Source organism: Theropithecus gelada, chromosome 7a (assembly GCF_003255815.1).
Source record: "Theropithecus gelada isolate Dixy chromosome 7a, Tgel_1.0, whole genome shotgun sequence".
Taxonomy (NCBI): domain Eukaryota; kingdom Metazoa; phylum Chordata; class Mammalia; order Primates; family Cercopithecidae; genus Theropithecus; species Theropithecus gelada.
Window position 1 is genome coordinate 55,369,271 of NC_037674.1, and position 20,553 is coordinate 55,389,823.

The 20,553-nt window shown below is 46.1% G+C and overlaps 1 protein-coding gene across 3 annotated transcripts in view; it reads left to right on the forward strand.

Annotated features, from left to right (window-relative positions):
• Positions 1-1,574: 1,574 nt before the first annotated feature.
• The window catches only part of TMED3 (transmembrane p24 trafficking protein 3), a 70,413-nt gene continuing 51,434 nt past the window's right edge, over positions 1,575-20,553 (forward strand). The window contains exons 1-4 of one of the 3 annotated variants that reach the window (XR_003120201.1): positions 1,575-1,925; positions 4,246-4,494; positions 5,025-5,139; positions 11,457-12,312. Coding sequence is in view for 2 of the 3 variants with exons in the window: in XM_025390053.1 (XP_025245838.1) it covers positions 1,752-1,925; positions 4,246-4,494; positions 11,457-11,693 (660 nt within the window). In the remaining variant the exon portion in view is untranslated. Of the gene's footprint in view, positions 1,926-4,245; positions 4,495-5,024; positions 5,140-11,456; positions 12,313-20,553 lie in introns of those variants that run through there. The other 2 variants (XM_025390053.1, XM_025390054.1) reach the window with 2 other exon arrangements.

The window sequence follows — 20,553 nt, forward strand, 5'->3', positions numbered from 1 at the left end:
TGGCTTCAAGCAATCCTCCCACCTCAGCCTCCCCAAATGTTGGGATACAGGCGTGAGCCATGGTGCCCAGCCCAAAATTTCTTTTTGTTAGTCTTAGCAGAGCACTCCACCTGTGCCAAGGCAATCGTGGTTTTTTGTTTGTTTGTTTTTGAGACGGAGTCTTGCTCTGTCACCAGGCTGCAACCTCCACCTCCTGGGTTCAAGCGATTCCCCTGCCTCAGCCTCCCGAGTAGCTAGGACTACAGGCACGCGCCACCACGCCCAGGAAATTTTTGTATTTTTAGTAGAGATCGAGTTTCACCGTATTGGCCAGGATGATCTCGATTTCTTGACCTCGTGATCCGCCCGCCTCAGCTTCCCAAAGTGCTGGGATTACAGGCGTGAGTCACTGCACCGGGCCAATCGAGGTCTTATATCTGTCATTTGTTTCTCCCCTTAGTGCATCTACATCAGATGATTATTACTTCCATGTTTTCTATCAGTTCCTAAAAAAACAATGTGAAATAGGACAGTGCCAGGGAAGGAACCTTAAGGGACACTACTAAACACCTCTTCCATGCCTGTCACTGAGCCAGCCAATATTATTAACTATGTTATGCATGCATGTTATTTCCAAGCCTACAGATTGCTTTCACACATCAGCATGCTCATCCATGGTGAAATGTGTCCAGCGGAGATCTATATGGGCAGTAACATTCTTTCCTGAAATCAAGATATACCACGTCTAGTAATGCTCTCCTGAATAAATTATTTATTGAGTATCGATATCACAATCTATGTCTTTTCTCTTTGTTTATTGGATCACAGTGAATATAAAACTATACCCATAGTTACGATTATACAAAAGAATCTTAAGTCACTGGTCATGGGTAAGACAGTAAACCAATTTATGTGCTTTCAGAGCTTTTAAGAAGTTAAAGTGCAAAAATGACAGTTTTGTGCAAAAAGAATTTTCAGCGAGTCCTGACAGTCAAAATATACCTGAAGTCGCTGCGAGACTTTACTTGGGTATTCATGAGATCCTTTGTGTGTGAACACGCTCGTGTTTTTCCCAGTGCAGGTGTAAGGATGGGCCTATACTTACTCTTCCCATCTCATCCCCCACCCACTTCACACAGTCTCACCTTGGGAAGGGTATGGGAATGAAGAAAGGAGTGTTAATCGGGTTCCCAGCTTTCCCTTACCTTTCACCTAGCCCCCTAACTACTGTGGGTGTTAGGTTTGGGCACACCCATTTCAAAACAAGGATACTGGTTCTTGAGGGAAGTGTGAGACTGAAGTTACAGAGGCTGTTAAAAGCAGAGCCATATACAGGGAGTAAAACCCTAAGTGCTTCGTGCCGCAGCAGCTGGGGGGTGGACCTGGGCCTACCTGGGGGGATGCTCAGCCCTGCGGGTCCGTGAGCGCGCAGAACAGTGGACAGGGCTTCTCCCACTTCTGGGTAGGGGCGCGCTGGGTGGTGGCCCGCCTACCCTCCGCCTAGACCCATCCTCCGAGCGAGCCGGGAGAGGCGGGGAGAGGGCGTGTCCCCTGGCCCAGCGCGACCAGCGCGCACGCGCAGCCGGCAGAAGGGGCCCGGGCCCACTCTGAGCGCGCGGCTGCGCACTGTGCCGCCTGCCCTCCCGGAAGCGCGGAGGTCTGCCAGCGCCACGTCTATCCCCTTACGTGCTCCCAGGGCTCCGCAGCAGCCGCCCCAGCCGCGAGGGGCGCAGCCCCCGAGCTCCGGCCCTCGGGACGGGACCGAGAGCATCATGGGCAGCGCAGCCCCGCTCTCCGCCTCCGTGCTGCTCCTGCTGCTGCTCCTGCTCCTGCTCCGGGCCGAGCAGCCCCGAGGGGCCGAGCTCACCTTCGAGCTGCCGGACAACGCCAAGCAGTGCTTCCACGAGGAGGTGGAGCAGGGCGTGAAGTTCTCCCTGGATTACCAGGTGAGGCCGGGCGCCCGGCAGCGCTCCCTTCTCCCTCCACTCCCAGGTCTCAACTGGACACTGGCGCGCCCCTGACTGGAGGCGCTCGAATTAGCCACAGAGGCTGTAGGGAGGGTGCATGGGGTGGGAGTCCCCGGACACCAGTTGACTTCCCCGTGAGGAGGAAGGTTTTGGATCATTAGGGCCCACCCGAGACGAGCCTGGCCAGCGAGGAGATAGCGCCGCTGGTGCGAACCCGGGATGGGGACGCCAGGGCGGGTCCCGCAGCCTGGAGAACTGGCCAGAGAGATCTCCGCAGGCGCCCGAGACACTAACGAACGCCAGCTCTGATCGGCTGGACAGAGGCTCTCTAACCCCAGTCTTTTGGACCGCCTTGTGCCTTCGAGTACTGAAAAATGGCAGCGAGAGGAAGTAGGTTCATAGTTTTATTTTATTCCTCCCCTCTCCAGCGTTTAAAGTTCAGGTGAGGTGAAGGCAGCAGAAGTAAGAATGGGCGCTTTGGAAAGGAGGGATCACTGCAGCCATTGAGGCCTGGCGGTGTTTACAAGGAGTGGTGTGGCTGCATGACTTGGCTCTTGCCATATGGCTTAGAAAAGCTCAGTTCCTGTACTCCTGTCTCCTTTGAGAGAACCCGTGGCCCACAGGTGACAGGAGCAGGTCTTGAGTGAGTAGTCTGCCCCCGATATTTAGTGAGCAGGTCTAGGGTTGGGGGCCAAGTGGGCATCGTACTCAGACAGCTATCTGCTTGTGGACGCATGCTGACAGGCACTTCAGAAATGAGGTGCCACGGGCAGCAGGAATGGGGCAAGCTATTTGACCAGTTCCTCTGTGCTTAAAGGTACTGAAGGAAGCTTGCGCTTGGAGACAACTTATATGTGGCAGTCTCAGTCACTGATTTGTCCACTTTCACATCTGTGTGGACAACATGCAAATTGTGACTGGATTAACATGGGCAACCTAGATGCATTGACAAAAATAATGATAATTGTGTGGTTGCAGAGACCTCAGATGTCATGTGTTCACTGCCAGGGCGGAAATCCCTTGTCAAAGTGTGCCCAGCCTGGGTTTAAACACACTCAGCAACAGGATGCTCACTGCTTTACGCAAAGCTTGCTGAGCAGGACTAGTAACTTTTGTCTGGACAAAGAGGCCATTTAAATTTGGAAGCAGATGGAGGCCATTGACCGTGTCCTTTGATGGATCTTGGTTATAGCCATTGCCTACCTGTGAGATTTTGCCTTATGTGGGTCTTATTTTTCTTATGTTACAAGGAGAGTTTGAACTAAATGATTCCCAAAGACTCTTCCACCGCTGACACTCAGAAATTCCGTGAATGCCTCGATCAATATTTTTCTTCTCCTTGCATTCAATCAGTAATAATATATTGTTAATAGCTAGTAGACCCATTCAGCAAGCCAAGAATGACCCTTGCTGGGGGAGAGGGAGCACCTGTCTGTTATTGGAAGGGAGAAGCAGGAGGTGCAGCATGCATGCTCTAGGGTGGCCCCAAATCAGATCCCACATCTCCACTGCACTCCCAGGGGGTTTGCAGTCTGACAATTGTCCAGTAATTGGCTGGCACTTTTTGGGCGCTTTCTTTATGTTGGACACTGTGCTAAGCACTTTAGGTATGATAACTCATTGAATCCTCACTTCATAGATAAAGACATGTCCTCAGAGGGTAAAGTAACTTGTTTAGGGTCACATGGCTAATGAGTGGCAGTGCCCTAAAGCAGTGATTTGCTGCATGTCTTGTGTTAAGTATTGAACAAAGAAAGAATCAGTGGCATCTAGCTGCATTGGAATAGTTTCTTAGATATCCCTCCTCATCTTGCTCTTGATTTCTGGAAGCCTTATCAGCACCATCTCATGAAGAGCAGTTATCCTGGGGTATGCTTATTCATACTTCAGAATAGTGCAGTAGGTAAGCGTTTGGGCACTGGAACCAAAAGCTCTCAGGTCAGATCTCAGCTCTACTTTATCTTGTGTAACCTTAGGCAGTTACTTAACCTTGGAGCCTCAGTTTCTTCTTCTGTAAAATGGAAACGATTAGGCTCATTGAACCCCTGCAGAACAATCTTTGGAGTCAGACAGGCATAGATTCAAATCTTAGCCCTTTCACTTTCAAGCAGTGTGACCACAGCCAATTTATTTAACCTTGCTCAGCCTCAGTAAAGTGAGAAGTGGCATAGCACCTGCCTTAGAAAGTTTTGAAGATGAAATGACAGAAATGTTTGTAGAGTCTGATCACAGGGTCTGGTTGGCATTTGGTAAGTGGTGATTGCCCCTTTGATAACAGCAAACTTCTTACGGTTGTCAGGTCATCACTGGAGGCCACTACGATGTTGACTGCTATGTGGAGGACCCCCAGGGGAACACCATCTACAGAGAAACCAAGAAGCAGTACGACAGCTTCACATACCGGGCCGAGGTCAAGGGCGTTTATCAGTTTTGCTTCAGTAATGAGTTTTCCACCTTCTCTCACAAGACCGTCTACTTTGACTTTCAAGTGGGTGATGAGCCTCCCATTCTCCCAGACATGGGGAACAGGGTCACAGCTCTCACCCAGGTGAGTGAACATTAGCAGTTTGGGGCTGCTGAACCCCCTAGTGCGTTCTTCCTCATTGACCTCTGTCTAGACTGGTGGTCGGAATCATCATCCATCCAGTTCCCAGTCTGGAAGTCTCAGGGTTGGTTTTGCCTCTTTCTTCACACCTAGTCCTAAAGAATGCCATGCTCTTCTTTCAATCTTCCTTTCGATTCTCTAACCAGATCCCTGCAGTACTTTCTTCTGATATTCCTGTCTCTACTCTTTCATTCCCACTCAGTCTTTTGCACAGTACCACTTTTGAAGTACCTGTGTCATGTGGCTCTGCTTATATGATGTGCCTGTATCATGAAGACCAAAGTCCTACTTTGTGTGATGTATTAAAGTAACACAAGGTACTGTTACAAAATAAATGCCAAACATCAATGGCTTAACAGAATAGAATTTATTCTCACGCATAATCTAGAAAAGGTTGGTGAGGAGTTTTCCTCCATGGTGTGACTCAGGAATCCAGGCTTATTCTTTCTTGTCATCTTTCTGTCTTCCCTTAGGGCTTCAGGGTCTTCTGCCTGTAGCTGCCAAAGGAGGAGAAAATGAGAAAAGTCCATCTACTTCTTAAAAGCCCATGCCCAGTGGGAATACATATCACCTGCTCATGCCCCATGGGTGAGAAGTTAGTCATGTGGCAAACCTGGATGAAAGGAAGGCTGGCAAGTAGAGCCTTAGCAACAGCTCTACACTACAGAGGAGAAACTCTGACATTTTGGGGGGATAGTCATGTCTGTCGCCCATGGCTGTCAAGGTTCATTATTCTATTATCCCAGCCTCCTTAATCCGTCTGTCTTCCCTTCTGCTATTTAAGCTCCTCCTTCCCTTTCATGTGCAGGCTGGCTTCCTGAGGGCTAGGACCCTGAATGGTTTACTTTTGTATCCTCAGTGCTCCAGTGCATAAGGTGGGGCACAGGAAGAAGCTCACCAAACACTTGTCAAATGACTGTCAGGGCCTAGGGAAACCTGTAAGACAGGAATAACCATCGGTAGCTGCACGTGTGCCAGAACCAAAAGCACAGCGTCTTGAACTTTCAAGGAGGCCAGATGATCTGGGCCGCACTCCAAGGTGGCTCTGTTCCTCTGTGGCTCTGGGCACACTCATGAATGCCTGTGGATTCATTTGCCCAGTCTTCCACCTTCCCTACACAGTTGGAGGCTAGAGCTGCACTGTTCAGTACAGTAGCCAGTGTCTAAATTTGGCTATTTAAATTAATTGATATTAAATTAAAAATTCACTTCCTCATCTGCACTATAGCAACACTCCAGGTTCTCAGTAGTCACAGGTGACTAGTGGCCATGCACAGAAAGTTCCATTGTCCAAAACTGGGTTTGAGCTTTGAGCTTGGCAACATGACTGCCGTTAGAAGATCCAGCCAAGGGTGTGTATTGTGTGTAAGATCTTTTGCAACCAATACTCAATGAGAGTTTTATTGGCCACTATTGAAACAGCCTCTATTCGGAAGATTCTGTAGTCTCCAAAAGCTGAGCTGAAGAACTTCCCCCTTAACCAGTAGAAAACAGATTGGTAGGAAAAGCTTTAATGAATTAGGTCAATAGAGACATTCTTTCCCGGAGCCTGAGCAGTAGTTTGATTTTGTTGCAGGAAAGGGTGATTTATGCTTCCCTTTTCTTCTATCTTAGAACCTCTTCTTTGCTCCTGCTTAGCCTCAAAAGAGCCGTTTCCTTCCACTTCTCTGACCCTGCTTCCTTGAACCATCTGTGCCTGCCTTTGAGAATACTTGCTTTTATGCCGGCATTCACTCAGTTTACACACTGTGCCGGCAGTGGATGGCTCTGTGCCTGTGCTGGGCGCCCTGCAAGGAGCACAGCCCTGCAAGCCAGTTGGCCATGGGGCACTGTGGTCAGAGCTGTAACTGAAGTGCCAGGGGTCTTGAGGAGGCACTGATGAATTCTTCCAGGAGTCAGGAAGGCTTCACTGGGAGAGCTTTACCTTAAACTTGACAATGTAGAAGCTTGGCCTCCTCGATGAAGAGAGCAGGTGACATTTATGGAGTGTAACTTTCTTTCTTCTCGCCAGCCCTTTTCATCTTGCTTGGCATGGGTCCCCTTTTACCCAGCAGCTGCTGTCTCGCCTCTCCCCAGACTTCTTGCAGCACAATGGTAGGCCAGAGGCCATGGTTTCTGGCACAAAAGTAAGTATTAGGTGAAAGAACAGGTTCCATAGTGACCAGGGCCCAGGCCAGGGATTCAGGCCCAAAGGACTTGTTTCAGGCCTGAGCTCAGGAAAACCAGGCTCCTAGGAGAGAGGACCTGGGCCAGGAGAATGTGACTTCAGGAAAGCCAAGCTCGAGGGGCTTCCAGGCTTCCTGAGAATCTGGGCAGATCCTGGTCAGAGCTGAAGGTTTCTGACAGAGGTCAAAGGCCAAGAGCTACCTCCATGGTGGCCTAGGAAGGGTTAAAGGTTTTCCTAAGTGCTCTGAGGCCGGCTTCTACTTCCCTGTCACTGAGTTCTTAAAGAATTTAAAGAAGCAGATACTTGGGTCAGGGGAGGCCTGATGAGGTGAGGGCTGCAGGAATTTGTCAGTGGTTACAGACTGAAGACCTCAGCATCCACAGGTGGCTGGGACAGGATGGGGCGTGGAGATGGAGGAAGGGGATGGTGCGAGAAGTAGGATGGGTCAGGGTGTCACCATGAAGTGGCAACTGTCATCCCTGTGAGGCTCCAGGATGCTGGTAGCCAGCCAGGACTGGTGGTCTTAGCAGGGTGGAAAGTCACACACAGGAGGAGAGCTGGGGAATCGTGGCCTGGGAAAACAGGACCCGGAAGCAGAGGGGTTCCATTGGTTTTCTGCTGGCTGAGGGATTGCCTAACTGAAGTGTTGTGGTAACAGGATGAAGAGGTTTGTTTTAGACGAGCACTAATGGAAGATCTCAGTGGATGGGGAAGTAGCATGTTTTCATGGTGAGGGTGAGCATCCAGGTGTCTCTGATTCTCGGGGATATATTGCTCTGGGGTCTCTTGCAGCGTCTGTGTAAGGTCCTGAAGGTGTCTGCAGGTGTTAGTTGCCAAGAAAGCTGTAGAGTATCACCTGTTGCTCCATTACCCTCTTGGAACGGGTCCCTTTGCTATCACTGACCTGATCTGATCTGATCTGATCTGAGATTGTTCCTTTAAAGGCCACCGAGGCCTCTTCATGCAGTCCTAGTGCCGGTTTCTGGCCTGTGTCACTGGATCTCGGCCAGAGAAGATGGCTTCACATAAATATCTGACTTATCCTCTGTCTTGGTGTCTACACCTGTGATTTCTGCGTCCTCCATCTTTTCTTCTTCCCTTCCTCCTTCGTCTCCAGTGATTCTGGGTCCTGGGAGAAGGCTGGAGATGCTGACCTGTACTGCTGAATTCCCAGGCCAGGGCCTGCGGTCCAAGGAGCCCCCAGTCAAGTGAGTCCAGTGTTTCTGAATGAGTTTGTGACAGATAAACTTGGAGAATGGAATTCTAGCCTGGAAAATCAAATGAGCCCTTCCATAGTGTTCTCTGCGGATTTATACATACAAATGTGTATGCATATGTGTACCTATGAATACATATGCGTGTGCCACACACATACATATACACATATACTGTGACCATGATACACACATGTATACACTTACGTGTGTGTCTCCATCCCTCCCACTGATTTCAAGAATGATCTTCTTTGTTATCCAGTCCTGTGATTTCAGTGCCATCAACTTCCCTCCAATCCACTCTTCCCTGACATGGCGACCTTCTTAATTGAGGCCTGCATCTTCTCTTCCCAGTGGAATTGCAGCCACCTAAGTGGTTTCCCTGCCTGTAGACTGGTTCACATGCATCCCTTTCTGCATCATATCTGCCAGAGGCAGATTCTCGTAAAGTGGGATTCCATTCTTGCCAATCTTCTGCTCACAGAGCCACATGGTAAAGGCTTGGACCTCGAGGCCCTTTACTGTGAGCTTCCACCTCCCCACAGCTGCTTCTCCATGCATCCCCATCACCGTGTCAGTCCCTGATCCCAGACCAGGCCCTGTATAGTTCTTTGCTTGTGCTTCTGCCGCCTGGGATGTGTTCTCATCCTCAGCCTGGTGACGTCCTGCCCATCCGTCAGGGCTCAGCTTGTCTTGTCCCATGTCAAGTACTCCATCTTCTCTGGCAGGCTCAGCATCTTTCTCTTGGGTGTTCCCACGACTCTGCATACCCTTCTGTTGTTGGCTCTTTTTATATTGCATTATAGTTGAGTAATTTTTTCTCTAAATTGTGAACTTTCTGAGACCCAGGACTGTGTCTGGCTCTGATTCTTAATTCCTTGGGCCTAGCACAGTGCCTGGAAGAAAAGTAAACATTGAATAAATGTTTGAATGAAGGAATTAGTGGAAGTGTGAGCGATTAAAACTCAGCCATGATTTGAAATCCTTGTAACTTCATCCTACAAGTATCTATCCTGAGTCCCCCAGCCCCACCTTCAATCCTTTGTGATTTTCCAGGGATCCCCAGGGTGATGTAAATACAAAATGGATTTGTATAGGTAGTATAGTCTGCCTGTATAGGTAGTGTCTGGCAGGGAGCACTAGGGAGGCTTCTAGAAATGGCATATATTGAATTAGCTTTGACACGGGTTCACATAGGTTAAGCCCGACTCCACATTTACCTCTTTCCTACTTCCTTCCCAGTTTGGCATTCTATTCCATCTGTGAGAGTTGACATACTTTAGTGAGCTTTGGAAACATTCCCCAGAGAGCTAGGAGGAGCAACCACAAATGTGACGATTGGCCCCAGTGCAGAGACCTGCACCCGAGCTTTCTCTTCTGGTGGTTGACCTTTGAAGCCAGTTGGCTTTGGAAGTTCCCTTTAGAGTCAACTTCCTGATGTCTGGAACCTTTCTTAGGATCACTTGTCCCTTTTTCAGTATCAAATATCTGCAGGAATAGCCCACCTACCAAATGCGGGGAAGTGAAGAAGTCCAGTGCCAACTACACTCCAGTTGTGAAAGATGATATGTAGCCCAAAATAATAGGGCATAGAGGATGTCACTGAGAAAACAGGACAGAGGTACTCACTGGGGGACAAATAGGCTTGTTCTTCACTTGATATTGCTCTTTGAGCTGGTACCCAGTCTAACTCTATCAGTTCCATCTGCTACACAGTGATCATGCCACCTTTCTACGTGTGACATTTCACCACTTCTTACACATGGACCAGGATGAGAGGGCCTTCCACGGTGTGCAGGAGAGTCCCATAGCTTTGGGAGGTAGACCTGTTGCCAGAAAGATGGAAGCTGCTGCCCTGTAATGCAGAGGCTGAAGGGAAGCGTTTTTTCTTCCTTACATAGTCTAGTTCAGCTCCTAGAGTGGCCCAGAGTTAAGGATACCCAATGAGGCAAGTAAGGGTAACACCACTGTTTGGCAGTGGTTTCCTGTTTGTCTTCTGGAAGTGGTTTAATGTGAGAGAGAAACAAGGGTTTTGGGGAGGGAGGTCACAGAGTGACTTAGTCTTTTCTAGTTTATTGTACTGTTCTTTACAAATAGTTTGCCTTTGGAGTTTGGGAACTGAAGTGTCTTGTGCATGCTTTGTGAATTCCTCTAGCCTGAGAACTCACTGATAGGATAGAATTTTCTAGGTCTTGGATACATGGTGTTTTAGAGGCTGCCTCTGAATAAGAACTCAACGTTTTCCCACGGGCATAATGTATTAGTTGTCTATTGCTGAGTAACTAATTACTACAAACGTAGTGTCTTAATGCAATACTCATTTATTACCACACAGCTCTGTACGGTGTGAGCCTGAGCAGGGTGGCCAGTTTCTTTGCTTGGGGTCTCCCAAGGCTGATGTCAAGGTGGTGGCAGGTTGGGCTCCTACCTGGAAGCTCTGGGGAAGGATCTGCTTTTATGCTCATTCAGGTTGTCGGTGGAGTTCAGTTCTTTGTGGTTGTAGGACTGTGGTCCCCATTTCCTTGCTGGCTGACTGTTGTACCCTCAGCTCCTGGAGGCCTTTTTCTGGTCCTGGCAGGTGGTCACCTCCACCTTCAAAGCCAGTGTGGCACATTTAATTCTTCTCATGCTTGGAAACTGTCTTGACTTCTTCTGCAACTAGCTGGAGAAAGCTCCCGGTGTCTAAGGTCTCCTGTGATTAGATCAGGCCTGGATAACTTCCCCATCTTCAGGTCAGCTGTGTCATATTAACATGATGCAGTCACAGAGGTGACAGCTCATCATATTCACAGCTTTCTGGAATTAGGGCAGGGGATCTTGGTGGTGGTGGGAAGGACATTTTCAGACTTTTGCCTACCACACTGAATATTTTTGCAGGTAAAAAAAGTTATGATGTAGTATGTGTTACACATAAGCGTATGTGTCTATGTGGTGCCTGTTTATATATATGTGTCTTTGCATGTGTGTGTATGTGCTTATGTACATGAGGCATGTGTCTTCACGTGTTTGTATTTATACATAAAACTATAGGCAGCAATTACATAATAGAATGAACATGAGCAGTGGATTCAGAGTCCAAACACAACTGTGGTCTAGTTCACACTTCGCTGTTTATTAGTTGTGTGACTTTGGGCAATTCGTGTAGCCTCTTGGAGCCTCAGTTTCCTCATCTGTATGTGGGATAAGCCCTCATTAACAGTGAGGGTAATGATCCGTGCCTATCAGGGGTATTGTAAGGACTGGATAAGAGAGTATGGGGCAGTGCTTAAAAGCATAAGCTCAGGACTCAGACTCTAACTCAGCCACATACTAACTGTGTGACTCTGGGCAAGTTACTTAACCTCTCTGAGCCTCAATTAGGCTTGTTGTGAGGATTAAATAAAACCATGTAAAACCCTTAGCATAGATTCATAGTTAGCATTCAGTGGATGTCACCTAGGATGCTGACGACAGCATTTGCTGTTTGCTGGATCCCACATATGTCTATGGGTTAGCAGCGTGACTGCTTTTCTCTTCCTGCCCAGATGGAGTCCGCCTGCGTGACCATCCATGAGGCTCTGAAGACGGTGATTGACTCCCAGACGCATTACCGGCTGCGGGAGGCCCAGGACCGGGCCCGAGCGGAAGACCTTAATAGCCGAGTCTCTTACTGGTCTATCGGCGAGACGATTGCCCTGTTCGTGGTCAGCTTCAGTCAGGTGCTACTGTTGAAAAGCTTCTTCACAGAAAAACGACCCATCAGCAGGGCAGTCCACTCCTAGCCCTGGCATCCTGCTCTAGGGCCCCTCATGTCCCAGCCTGGAGCAGCTCTCCTAGGTCTCCGAGGCGCGTAGCCCAGGGTGGAGGCAGAACGATGCTGCTGTGGTAGCCCTTTGCCTTTCATGCCCATGCTTGATTCTTGCACCTCAGCAGCTGAAGGTCTCAGAGACCAGTAATCAGAAGGCATCCGACTGCATTATGTGTGCAGCACTGAAAAGATGTTTACAACTAGGCTAGGGATTAGCCACTGTGGGAGGGTGGGCAGGCAATGGTTCAGCGGCCTGGCTGGTAGCAGGAACTCCAAGTGCCCAGGCCTTTTGGGCAGCTCAGGGCCCTGCCTCTGTTTCATGATGCATGGGTCATTTGTCTTGGGTGTCCTATCCCATGTGGAGAAGAAAGGGACTCTAAGTTCTGGCTCTTCCTCCCCTGGGGTTCTCTGTACCTGAGGATACCAGGCCCTGGGCAACTTTGCAGATCTGCTTACCCCAGGTGAGCAACAGTGTCAGCCATGCAAGCAGGACAGAATGGTGACTGGGTGCCCTTAGTGAGCTGTGTATTTCCTAGGAGGTAGAAAACTGTGGGAAACTGTGGCTAATAAAAATGAAGTGTGAGCATCCTGGAGACTTGTGCATTTATTTCTGTCCCCTTTCTGGGGACTCTAGAGCTTACTGCAGAGTATGGGTGTGTGCATAAATAATTAGAGTGTGAGACAGAGTACCTAGAGAGGTCCAGAGGGTGCTGTGCAGAATATAGAGTGGGCAAGAAATCACTCCTCCCAGGTGAATGAAAACAAAATAGGAAGTCTCCTCACATGGTCACACACCATGTTGTACAACGGAACTTTGCAAATGCTGTTTCCTGTGATAATACCTTCTCGCTGATATCTGCATGCGCTGCTCCATCATTTCCGTCTGACCAAAAGGCACATTGTCAGTGAAGTCCCTCCCAACCACTCTTCAAGATGGTACCGTCTCACTTGCCCTTAGTTCTCCTGCCCAGTGGTAAGAAATGAATGCATACCCATCAAGTGTCTCTGCAGTAGCTCTGGAGGGAAGATACAACGTCTCCGCTAAAGGAAACCTATCGAATCTGAAATCCTGTACCATCTGATAGGCATTAATGCATTGTAGGAAAGGAAGCGAAGTAATCTCTTTAAAAAGATGCCCCATAAACCTCACTTATTTAGCTTGATTGAAGGATAAATATTGCTTATCTTTCATATGTTTTTGATATTTCTTTTCTTTTATTTTAGAATTAAGTACTGGGTATATATAAAAGGTTACTTACGAAATATTTCTAAGGTGAAATACGTCTAAAGTGAAAAACAATACAAAAATCCTATGCTCCCGCTACCTAGATTAAGCACTGCAACATGACTCATTGCTTCTGGAATGCTCTCTACTTGCCCTTCTCCTTCACCCTCTGAGGGAACCACCAGCCTGAATGTAATCTTTATCAAGCACTGAGAAAGGAGTTTAAAGGATTGAAGGACACAGCTTTACTAAAACTCACGTTGTCTTCCACTTTTTGTGGAAACTAGGTTCTTTCAACCTTGAAAAACAAAAATAGGAATGCTGGTGATACCTGTTTTATTTATATAACCTTGTAATCATTTATCCGTAAATATGTAGATTCATTGAGGGGACAAAAACCCTGCCCCACTGGTTGATTTAGGAAATAAGGTTGGCAATAAAACGTACTGCTTATGCAGTGTTTATGTTTTGATCAATTAGGTACTAATAACAGTTGTAATAACTACCCAATCTAGAAGAAATATTTTTAACACTTACAGCTTTACAGTTAAACAGCATATGAAACATTTTGAAATTGAAGATTTTTTGTTATACAGAAATACAATAGGGTACTCTATATAATTTCAAACAGAGTAATACAGTTCCATAAGAAAGATGAAATGGAAGTATGACTCTAAGAAGGAAGGAGAAAGATGGAAAATTTCTGAGCATTTATTTATGGATGATGATGGGTATCAAATCATCTTGGTAATTAGAATCCACTGATATACTTAAAATAGTGATGTAATTTTTCAAAAAGTAATGGTTTAATGTATGGTAGAAATTATCTCCTTTGTCACTATTTAAATTCATGATGAAATATTTTAGATGTCAGCTTTAAAAATGTATGAGGCCTTAGAGTTTCTCAAGTGCTTTTAGAGGATATTTAAGCAAAAGAAACAGGAAATGCTATTTGCATCTGGATTTTCTGGAGAGACTCTTTCCTTGACATCTGGGCAGCTTGGTGAAAAGGGTGTCAGCACTGGCAGTTTAGTAGAAAGAGGACTGGGTTGTGTCTGACCTTTCTGGATTTGAATCCAGGTCTGCTATGTGCTACTTGTGCCATTTTGGGTAAGATACTGAACCTCTCTGAACCTTCATTTCCTCATCTGTAAAATGGGCAGAAGGGAGTATTTTTACTGGCCAGGGACTTGGGGCTTATGCATTGGTGAACAGAATTAGGATTCACCCTGTTTTCAGTAAAATCCCTTTAAATTTGAGGCCTGGATGGAACTGACAGGTGGAATTTGGAAGCACATCTATTAGCTTACATAGGAAGCAGAATCTCCCAGGGAAAAGACACAGGACCTCTGACTCTAACTGAGGTTCCGGATTATTATGAGCGATTTTCAAAAATTGTCTAATGGCATTGGTTTGCTCCATACCATAGATTTTAAGAGACAGTAGAGCTTCTGGGATGAGATCCCCCATAAAATAATTATGGATCTGCACTGGCAAGCTGGTCTTGACTCCAAAGACCAAGAGTCGGTTTGTGGTGCTGACTCTGAACCTTTGCGATGCAACTGTCTAGTAGTAAAATGGCTTTGTGTATAAGAAAGCTTTAATCCTCGAGGCCCAGGCAACTTTACTTTACTGCAGGGCGTTCTCTACAGGATAACTTTAGTGGGGAGGTGACGTTTTCTTTGTTGAAAGATAATTTTCCAAAGAAGGATAAAATCATAAGTGTTATACAAATATAAAATGAACGCATGTATTAGCATTCTCCAGAGGGACAGAACTAATAGGATGTATGTATATATGAAAGGGAGTTTATTTTTTATTTTTTATTTTTATTTTTTTTGAGATGGAGTCTCGCTCTGTCTCCCAGGCTGGAGTGCAGTGGCCGGATCTCAGCTTAGTACAAGCTCCGCCTCCTGGGTTTATGCCATTCTCCTGCCTCAGCCTCCCGAGTAGCTGGGACTACAGGCGCCCGCCACCTCGCCCGGCTAAAAAGGGAGTTTATTAAGGAGATTGACTCACAGGATCACAAGGTGAAGTCCCACGATGGGTCCTCTGCAAGCTGTGGAGGAAGGAAGTCAGTAAAGGCTCAGTCCGAGTCCAAAAACCTCAAATGTAGGGAGGCCCACAGTGCAGCCTTCCGTCTGTGGCCAGAAGCCCAAGAGCCCCTGGCAAACTACTGCTATAAGTCCAAGAATCCAAAGGCCAAAGAACCTGGAGTCTGATGTCCAAGGGCAGGAAGCATCCAGCACGGGAGAAAGAGGAAAGCCAGAAGACTCAGCAAGCCATCTTATCCCACCTTCTTCCCCTTGCTTTGTTCTAGTGGCACTGGCAGCCGATTGAATGGTGCCCTCCCACGTTGAGGGTAGGTGAGTCATCCTCTCCCAGTCCATTGACTCAAATGTTTATCTCCTCTAGCAACACCTTCACAGACACACCCAGAAACAATACTAGCTGTCTAGGCATCCTTCAATCAAGTTGACACCTAATATTAACCATCACAGCATGTTAGAGATTTTATTTTATGTACTAATCAATGAAGGAACCAGACAGATGTCCTAATGATTCAAAAGATAATTCAAAGGACAGACACATTTATACAGAGCTGTAAAACAGCTCAAAGACATCGAACCAGGCTAGAATCAGTAATCCAAAAGGATATGCTATGTGGAGAAAACACAAAGTTGCAAAAATAGCTCAAAGAGGAAGCTTAGAATCAAATAGCCTGGAGGGGTGTCCAGAAATGCGTAGTTTATTAAAACCATTTTTTCCTATCACTTCAAAAGGGGCTCCTGAGCTGTCACAGCCCCTGGGCAGTGGCATTGATTTCTAGTTTAATTAACAGCAAGACCACCTGTTCCATGTTCTCTCTGGTTCTGTAAAGACTCATCCCTTGGCCTCTTTACGTCTGAGATGGGAACAACTTTTAGCTATTGCTAGTCTTGGGGCTTTGCCTTAACCCTGCCCAACCTTTGTAAATATTTCCTCCCTTAAACTCTCCTCAACTTAAAACAGGGAGGAGGGAGGGAAGAAGGAAGGAACAATCACTTGTGGATTCAAGGTGCTATAGACTGACTGTTCTGTTTCTCCCCAGTTAATATGTTGAAATTCTTCCCCACAAGGTGATGGTATTAGGAGGTGGGACCTGAGAGTGGAGCCCTCCTGAATGAGATTAGTGCTCTTATAAAAGAGGCCTGAGGGAAGGCCTGTTTTAGTCTGCTTAGTGTTGCGATAAAGGAATACCCAAGTCTGAGTAACTTATAAGGAAAAAATGGTTTATTTGGCTCACTGTTTTGCAGGTGGGGGCATCTGGTGAAGGCCTCAGGGTGCTTCCACTCATGGCAGAAGGCAAAGGGAAGCCAGTGTGCAAAGATCACAGGGTGAGACAGGAAGCAAGAGAGAGCAGTGAGGTGCCAGGCCTTGTTTAGCAACCAGCTGTTGTGGGAACTAATAGAGTAAGAGCTCACTCATTCAGCAAGGACAGCATCACGTCATTCATGAGGGATCTGACCGCATGACCCAAACACCTTCCATTAGGTCCCATCTCCAACACAGGCATCAGATTTTAACATGAGATTGGCAAGAGGACAAACATCCAAACTATAGTGGGCCCCTAGCCCCTTCTGCCATGTGAGGACTCAGTGACAAGACAACCATTTATGAACCAGAAAGTGGGACCTCACCAAACACTAAATCTGCCAATGCCTTAATCTTGGACATCCCAGTCTCCAGAACTGTGAGAAATAAATTTCTGTTATTTATATGTCACCCAATCTATGGTATTCTGTCATAGTAGCCTAAATGAACTAAAACTCTAGAAAACAGGCATGGTTAGAACGAAACTGCAGATACACATATAACCACCCCTGGGTTGGGAAATTCTGGGAAAAGGCTGGGTGTTCCTTTAAATGTGCAAGTGTATCCTTCAAGCACAGAGACCTGTGTATTCAGTGTATGTCTTGCAGCCCTGTTGTTTGATCCTGTATGCGAATGTGCCTAGCACAATACTGGTCTGAAACAAATACTAATTTCCCTCTTTCTACTCAGACACACCCAGCAAAACACTAATAAATAAACTTGATGTGATGGTATCTGGGAGAGTCTGGCCGTCTAGATCTACCTATGAGAATGTATTGTCAAACATTCTTGCTATTTCTTGTTGGAACTGGCAATTCAACAGCTTTTATTTGCTTCTCCCTGTAGTTTCAGTGTTATATGCTATAGTCATTTGAGGGATGGTTCATTTTATCTGTTCACAAGCCTTCTAAAATGAAATAGAAAACAGTTGCTTCCTTGGGGTTAGTTAGGGTGGCAGCACTCAGCCAATGGCCATATCTTTTTCTATGTATTTGGGGGCTTGTGTAAGAATTCTAAGAGCTATAAAAGTAAATATAATACAGTTATGAACTCCTAAATGACATATAAACTGTTGGAGACTGTTCTGCTTTTCATAGAAAATGAAGCTGCTTCTGCTCAAGCTCTCTAGTGAATGCGGAAACATGTTACTTTCTCTTGGAATTTGATTCAACATTGGTTTAAAAAAGTCACCTTTCTTGGTAACTGTATCCATTGCAAAAGGAAAGAAGCACAAGGGGGCCAGTGGGTTGTGTGATACAGGGAGAAGAAAAAGTCATGACTTTTCCTCTTAGGATCACCAAGCAGTCTTTTGATGACAATCTGGCTTCTCATATCATTTGCCCTCGAAAAGAGAATATATTTGAGTTGCATTTTTAATTGTAAAAAAAAAAATTAAAAACCCCGTTCTCCTTTTAATTTATAAAGTAATCTTTCAGGCAATTAAAATATTAACTAAAATTAATATATTCCCCTGACTTCCCTGCAAAGCAACTGGGCCTTAAGCAGGTCTAAAGCCTGGATGGGCTGCACCTGGGACACGAGCTTTGGGTTAGCCATGCTCACAGCCAGCACCCCAAAATGTGCTGGGTTTGTATTGCACCTGGTGGACAGACATCTGGGAACTGCAGAACAGTGGGGTAAGTGTATGTGTTGGATGGGGTTGGGGGCGAGGATAAGTTACGAAGACCCTATGTCATCTTCAGGTAGTGATCTGGCAAGGTGACCATCCTCCAAATCAAGCCTGGAGAAACCACAGAAGCAAGAGAGAAGCCTGTATCTGAGGAACTCTCTCGCACACACAGCTGTGAGAAACTGGAAGAGGGGTCTGTGGGGAGGGGTGGGAGGACACTGCAGCCTGGGGGCAGAGGCCCCTGGAGAGCACTCAGAAGCAAAGTTGGAGGAAAAACGTTTCCATTCTGTGCCTGCCTCTCCCATGTGTTGCCTTAAGGCACCCGCAAGAATGGGCATCCTTGTCTTGTTCCAGTTCTTAGAGAAAAAGACTTCAGCTTTTCTTCCAGCCCTGCCGTTTGATCCTGTATGCGAATGTGCCTAGCACAATACTGGTCTGAAACAAAAACTAATTTCCTTCTTTCTACTCACACACACCCAACAAAACAGCCGCCCCCTTTGCCATGAATTCAGTGGCACAGCCCAGGTTGCTGGTTGCTGTGTGGGGCAACAGCAGGTAGATGAAAGACCCTGTCTGGGTGGGAATCCAGTCTTCCTTGTCCTCCCCTTTTTAATGCCCAGGGGTGGTGGATTAAAAACTAAGGCCACTATTTTGTTCCAAAGTGGTTGTTTTTGAGAGTTTAAAGTGAACTTTGAATGAAGTTGTCAAGTATTAGCAAATGGGAATTTTCCATTGTGATTTTCTCTGTCCAGGGGTTCCCTTCCTGGACGCCAACCAGGGCCTGGCCTTTAGTCCTTCTCAATACACAACCCCAGACCTCATGGGAGCATGACTCACAGCCCCAAACGGCTAGACTGCAGGGGATGCAACAAATGGATACAAAATATCATTATAGCAGAATCACTGGAACATGTTGTAAAGTAAATGGATATGCTTTGGTCAAGAATAGGCAGAGGCAGACATCCTGGCCAGAGTGACTCAGCAAGTTTAGCGCACAGGCGCATAACTCCACTTGTTATACGGCCCGTTTGTGTAAGCCCATACTGGGCTCAGAGCCACTATTGTTTGTAAAAGGTGGAACTGCCCTGCTGATGTTGCACATACAGCTTGTGCCCAGAGAGAGCGAGTGTGAAGCTGTTGACCCTGTAAGGGAGAGGCAGCCTGGCAGGCCAGGGAATGCAGCTGTAAGTGTGGGAGCCGCAGGAGCCGCAGAGCCGGAGCAGGTAACAGAGATAAAGGCGGATAGCGTGAGAGAGCTGCTGAACAAAACCACATTTCACCTACCTACAGCCCCCTGAGTGTTCTTCCTGCTGTCTGCCACCCATCCACCCACTCCCCTTGGACCTCAGCATGGGCTGGAACCTGACACTTGGTGTGACACATGTAGACCACAATTTTTTTAAGTAGCATCATAAATATAGTCTACAAGAGAATGTTTTAATAATATTTTGCTGTAACAAGAAGTCATAAAAAGAACCAAGTAGAAATGCTATATATGAAAAATATAAAAGTAGAATGTTGAAAATGACAGCAACAGGATGGCTATTTAGAGATAGATGCCTGGTGCTCATTCCCCACCTCCTCACCCCACCACACCCCAAGAAAGGCAATGACTAAACAGCTAAGGTTTGACTAACATCATACTGAACAGTGAAAAGCTGAAGGCTTTTTCTCTAAGAGCTGGAACAAGACAAGGATGCCCACTCTTACCACTTTTATTCAACACAATGCTGGAAGTCCTAGCCAGAGCAATTAGGCAAGATAAAGAAATAAAGGTCATTCAAGGAGCAATTCAAATTGTCCTTGTTTGCAAATGACATGGTCTTATTCCTAGCAAAACCTAAAGACTCCACTAGAAAACTATTAAAATTGACAAACAAATTCAGTAAAGTTGCAGGATGCAAAATCAACATACAAAACACAGTAGCATTTATATATACAAATTATAATCTAGCTGAAAAAGAAATCAAGAGGGCAATCCCATTTATAATACCTATAAAATAAATGAAATACCTAGGTATAAATTTAACCAAGGATGTGAAAAATCTCTACAAGGAAAATTGCAAATCACTGATGAAAAAAATTGAAGAGGATAAAATTCCCGTGCTCATGGATCAAAAAATTAATATTGTTAAAAGGACCATACTACCCAAAGCAATCTACAGATTAAATGCAATCCCCATCGAAATACTCATTATATTTTTTACAGAAATATTTTTAAAATCCTAAAATTTATATGGAACCACAAAAGTCCCCAAATAGCCAACACAGTCCTAAGCAAAAGGAACAAAGCTGGAGGTATCACACTACCAGACCTCAAAGTATACTACAAAGCTGTAGTAACCAAAACAGCATGGTACTGGCCTAAAAACAGACACATAGATCAATAGAACAGAATAGAAAGCCCAGAAATTAATCTACATATCTATAGCTGTATTAGTACATTCTCACATTGATATAAAGAAATACCCAATACTTGGTAATTTATAAGAAAAAGGTTTAATTGGCTCACAGTTCTGCAGGCTGTACAGGAAGCATAGTAACATCTGTTTCTGGGGAGGCCTAAGGGAGCTTTTACTCATGAAGACAACACTTCACATGGTGAAAGCAGGAGTATGAGACCAA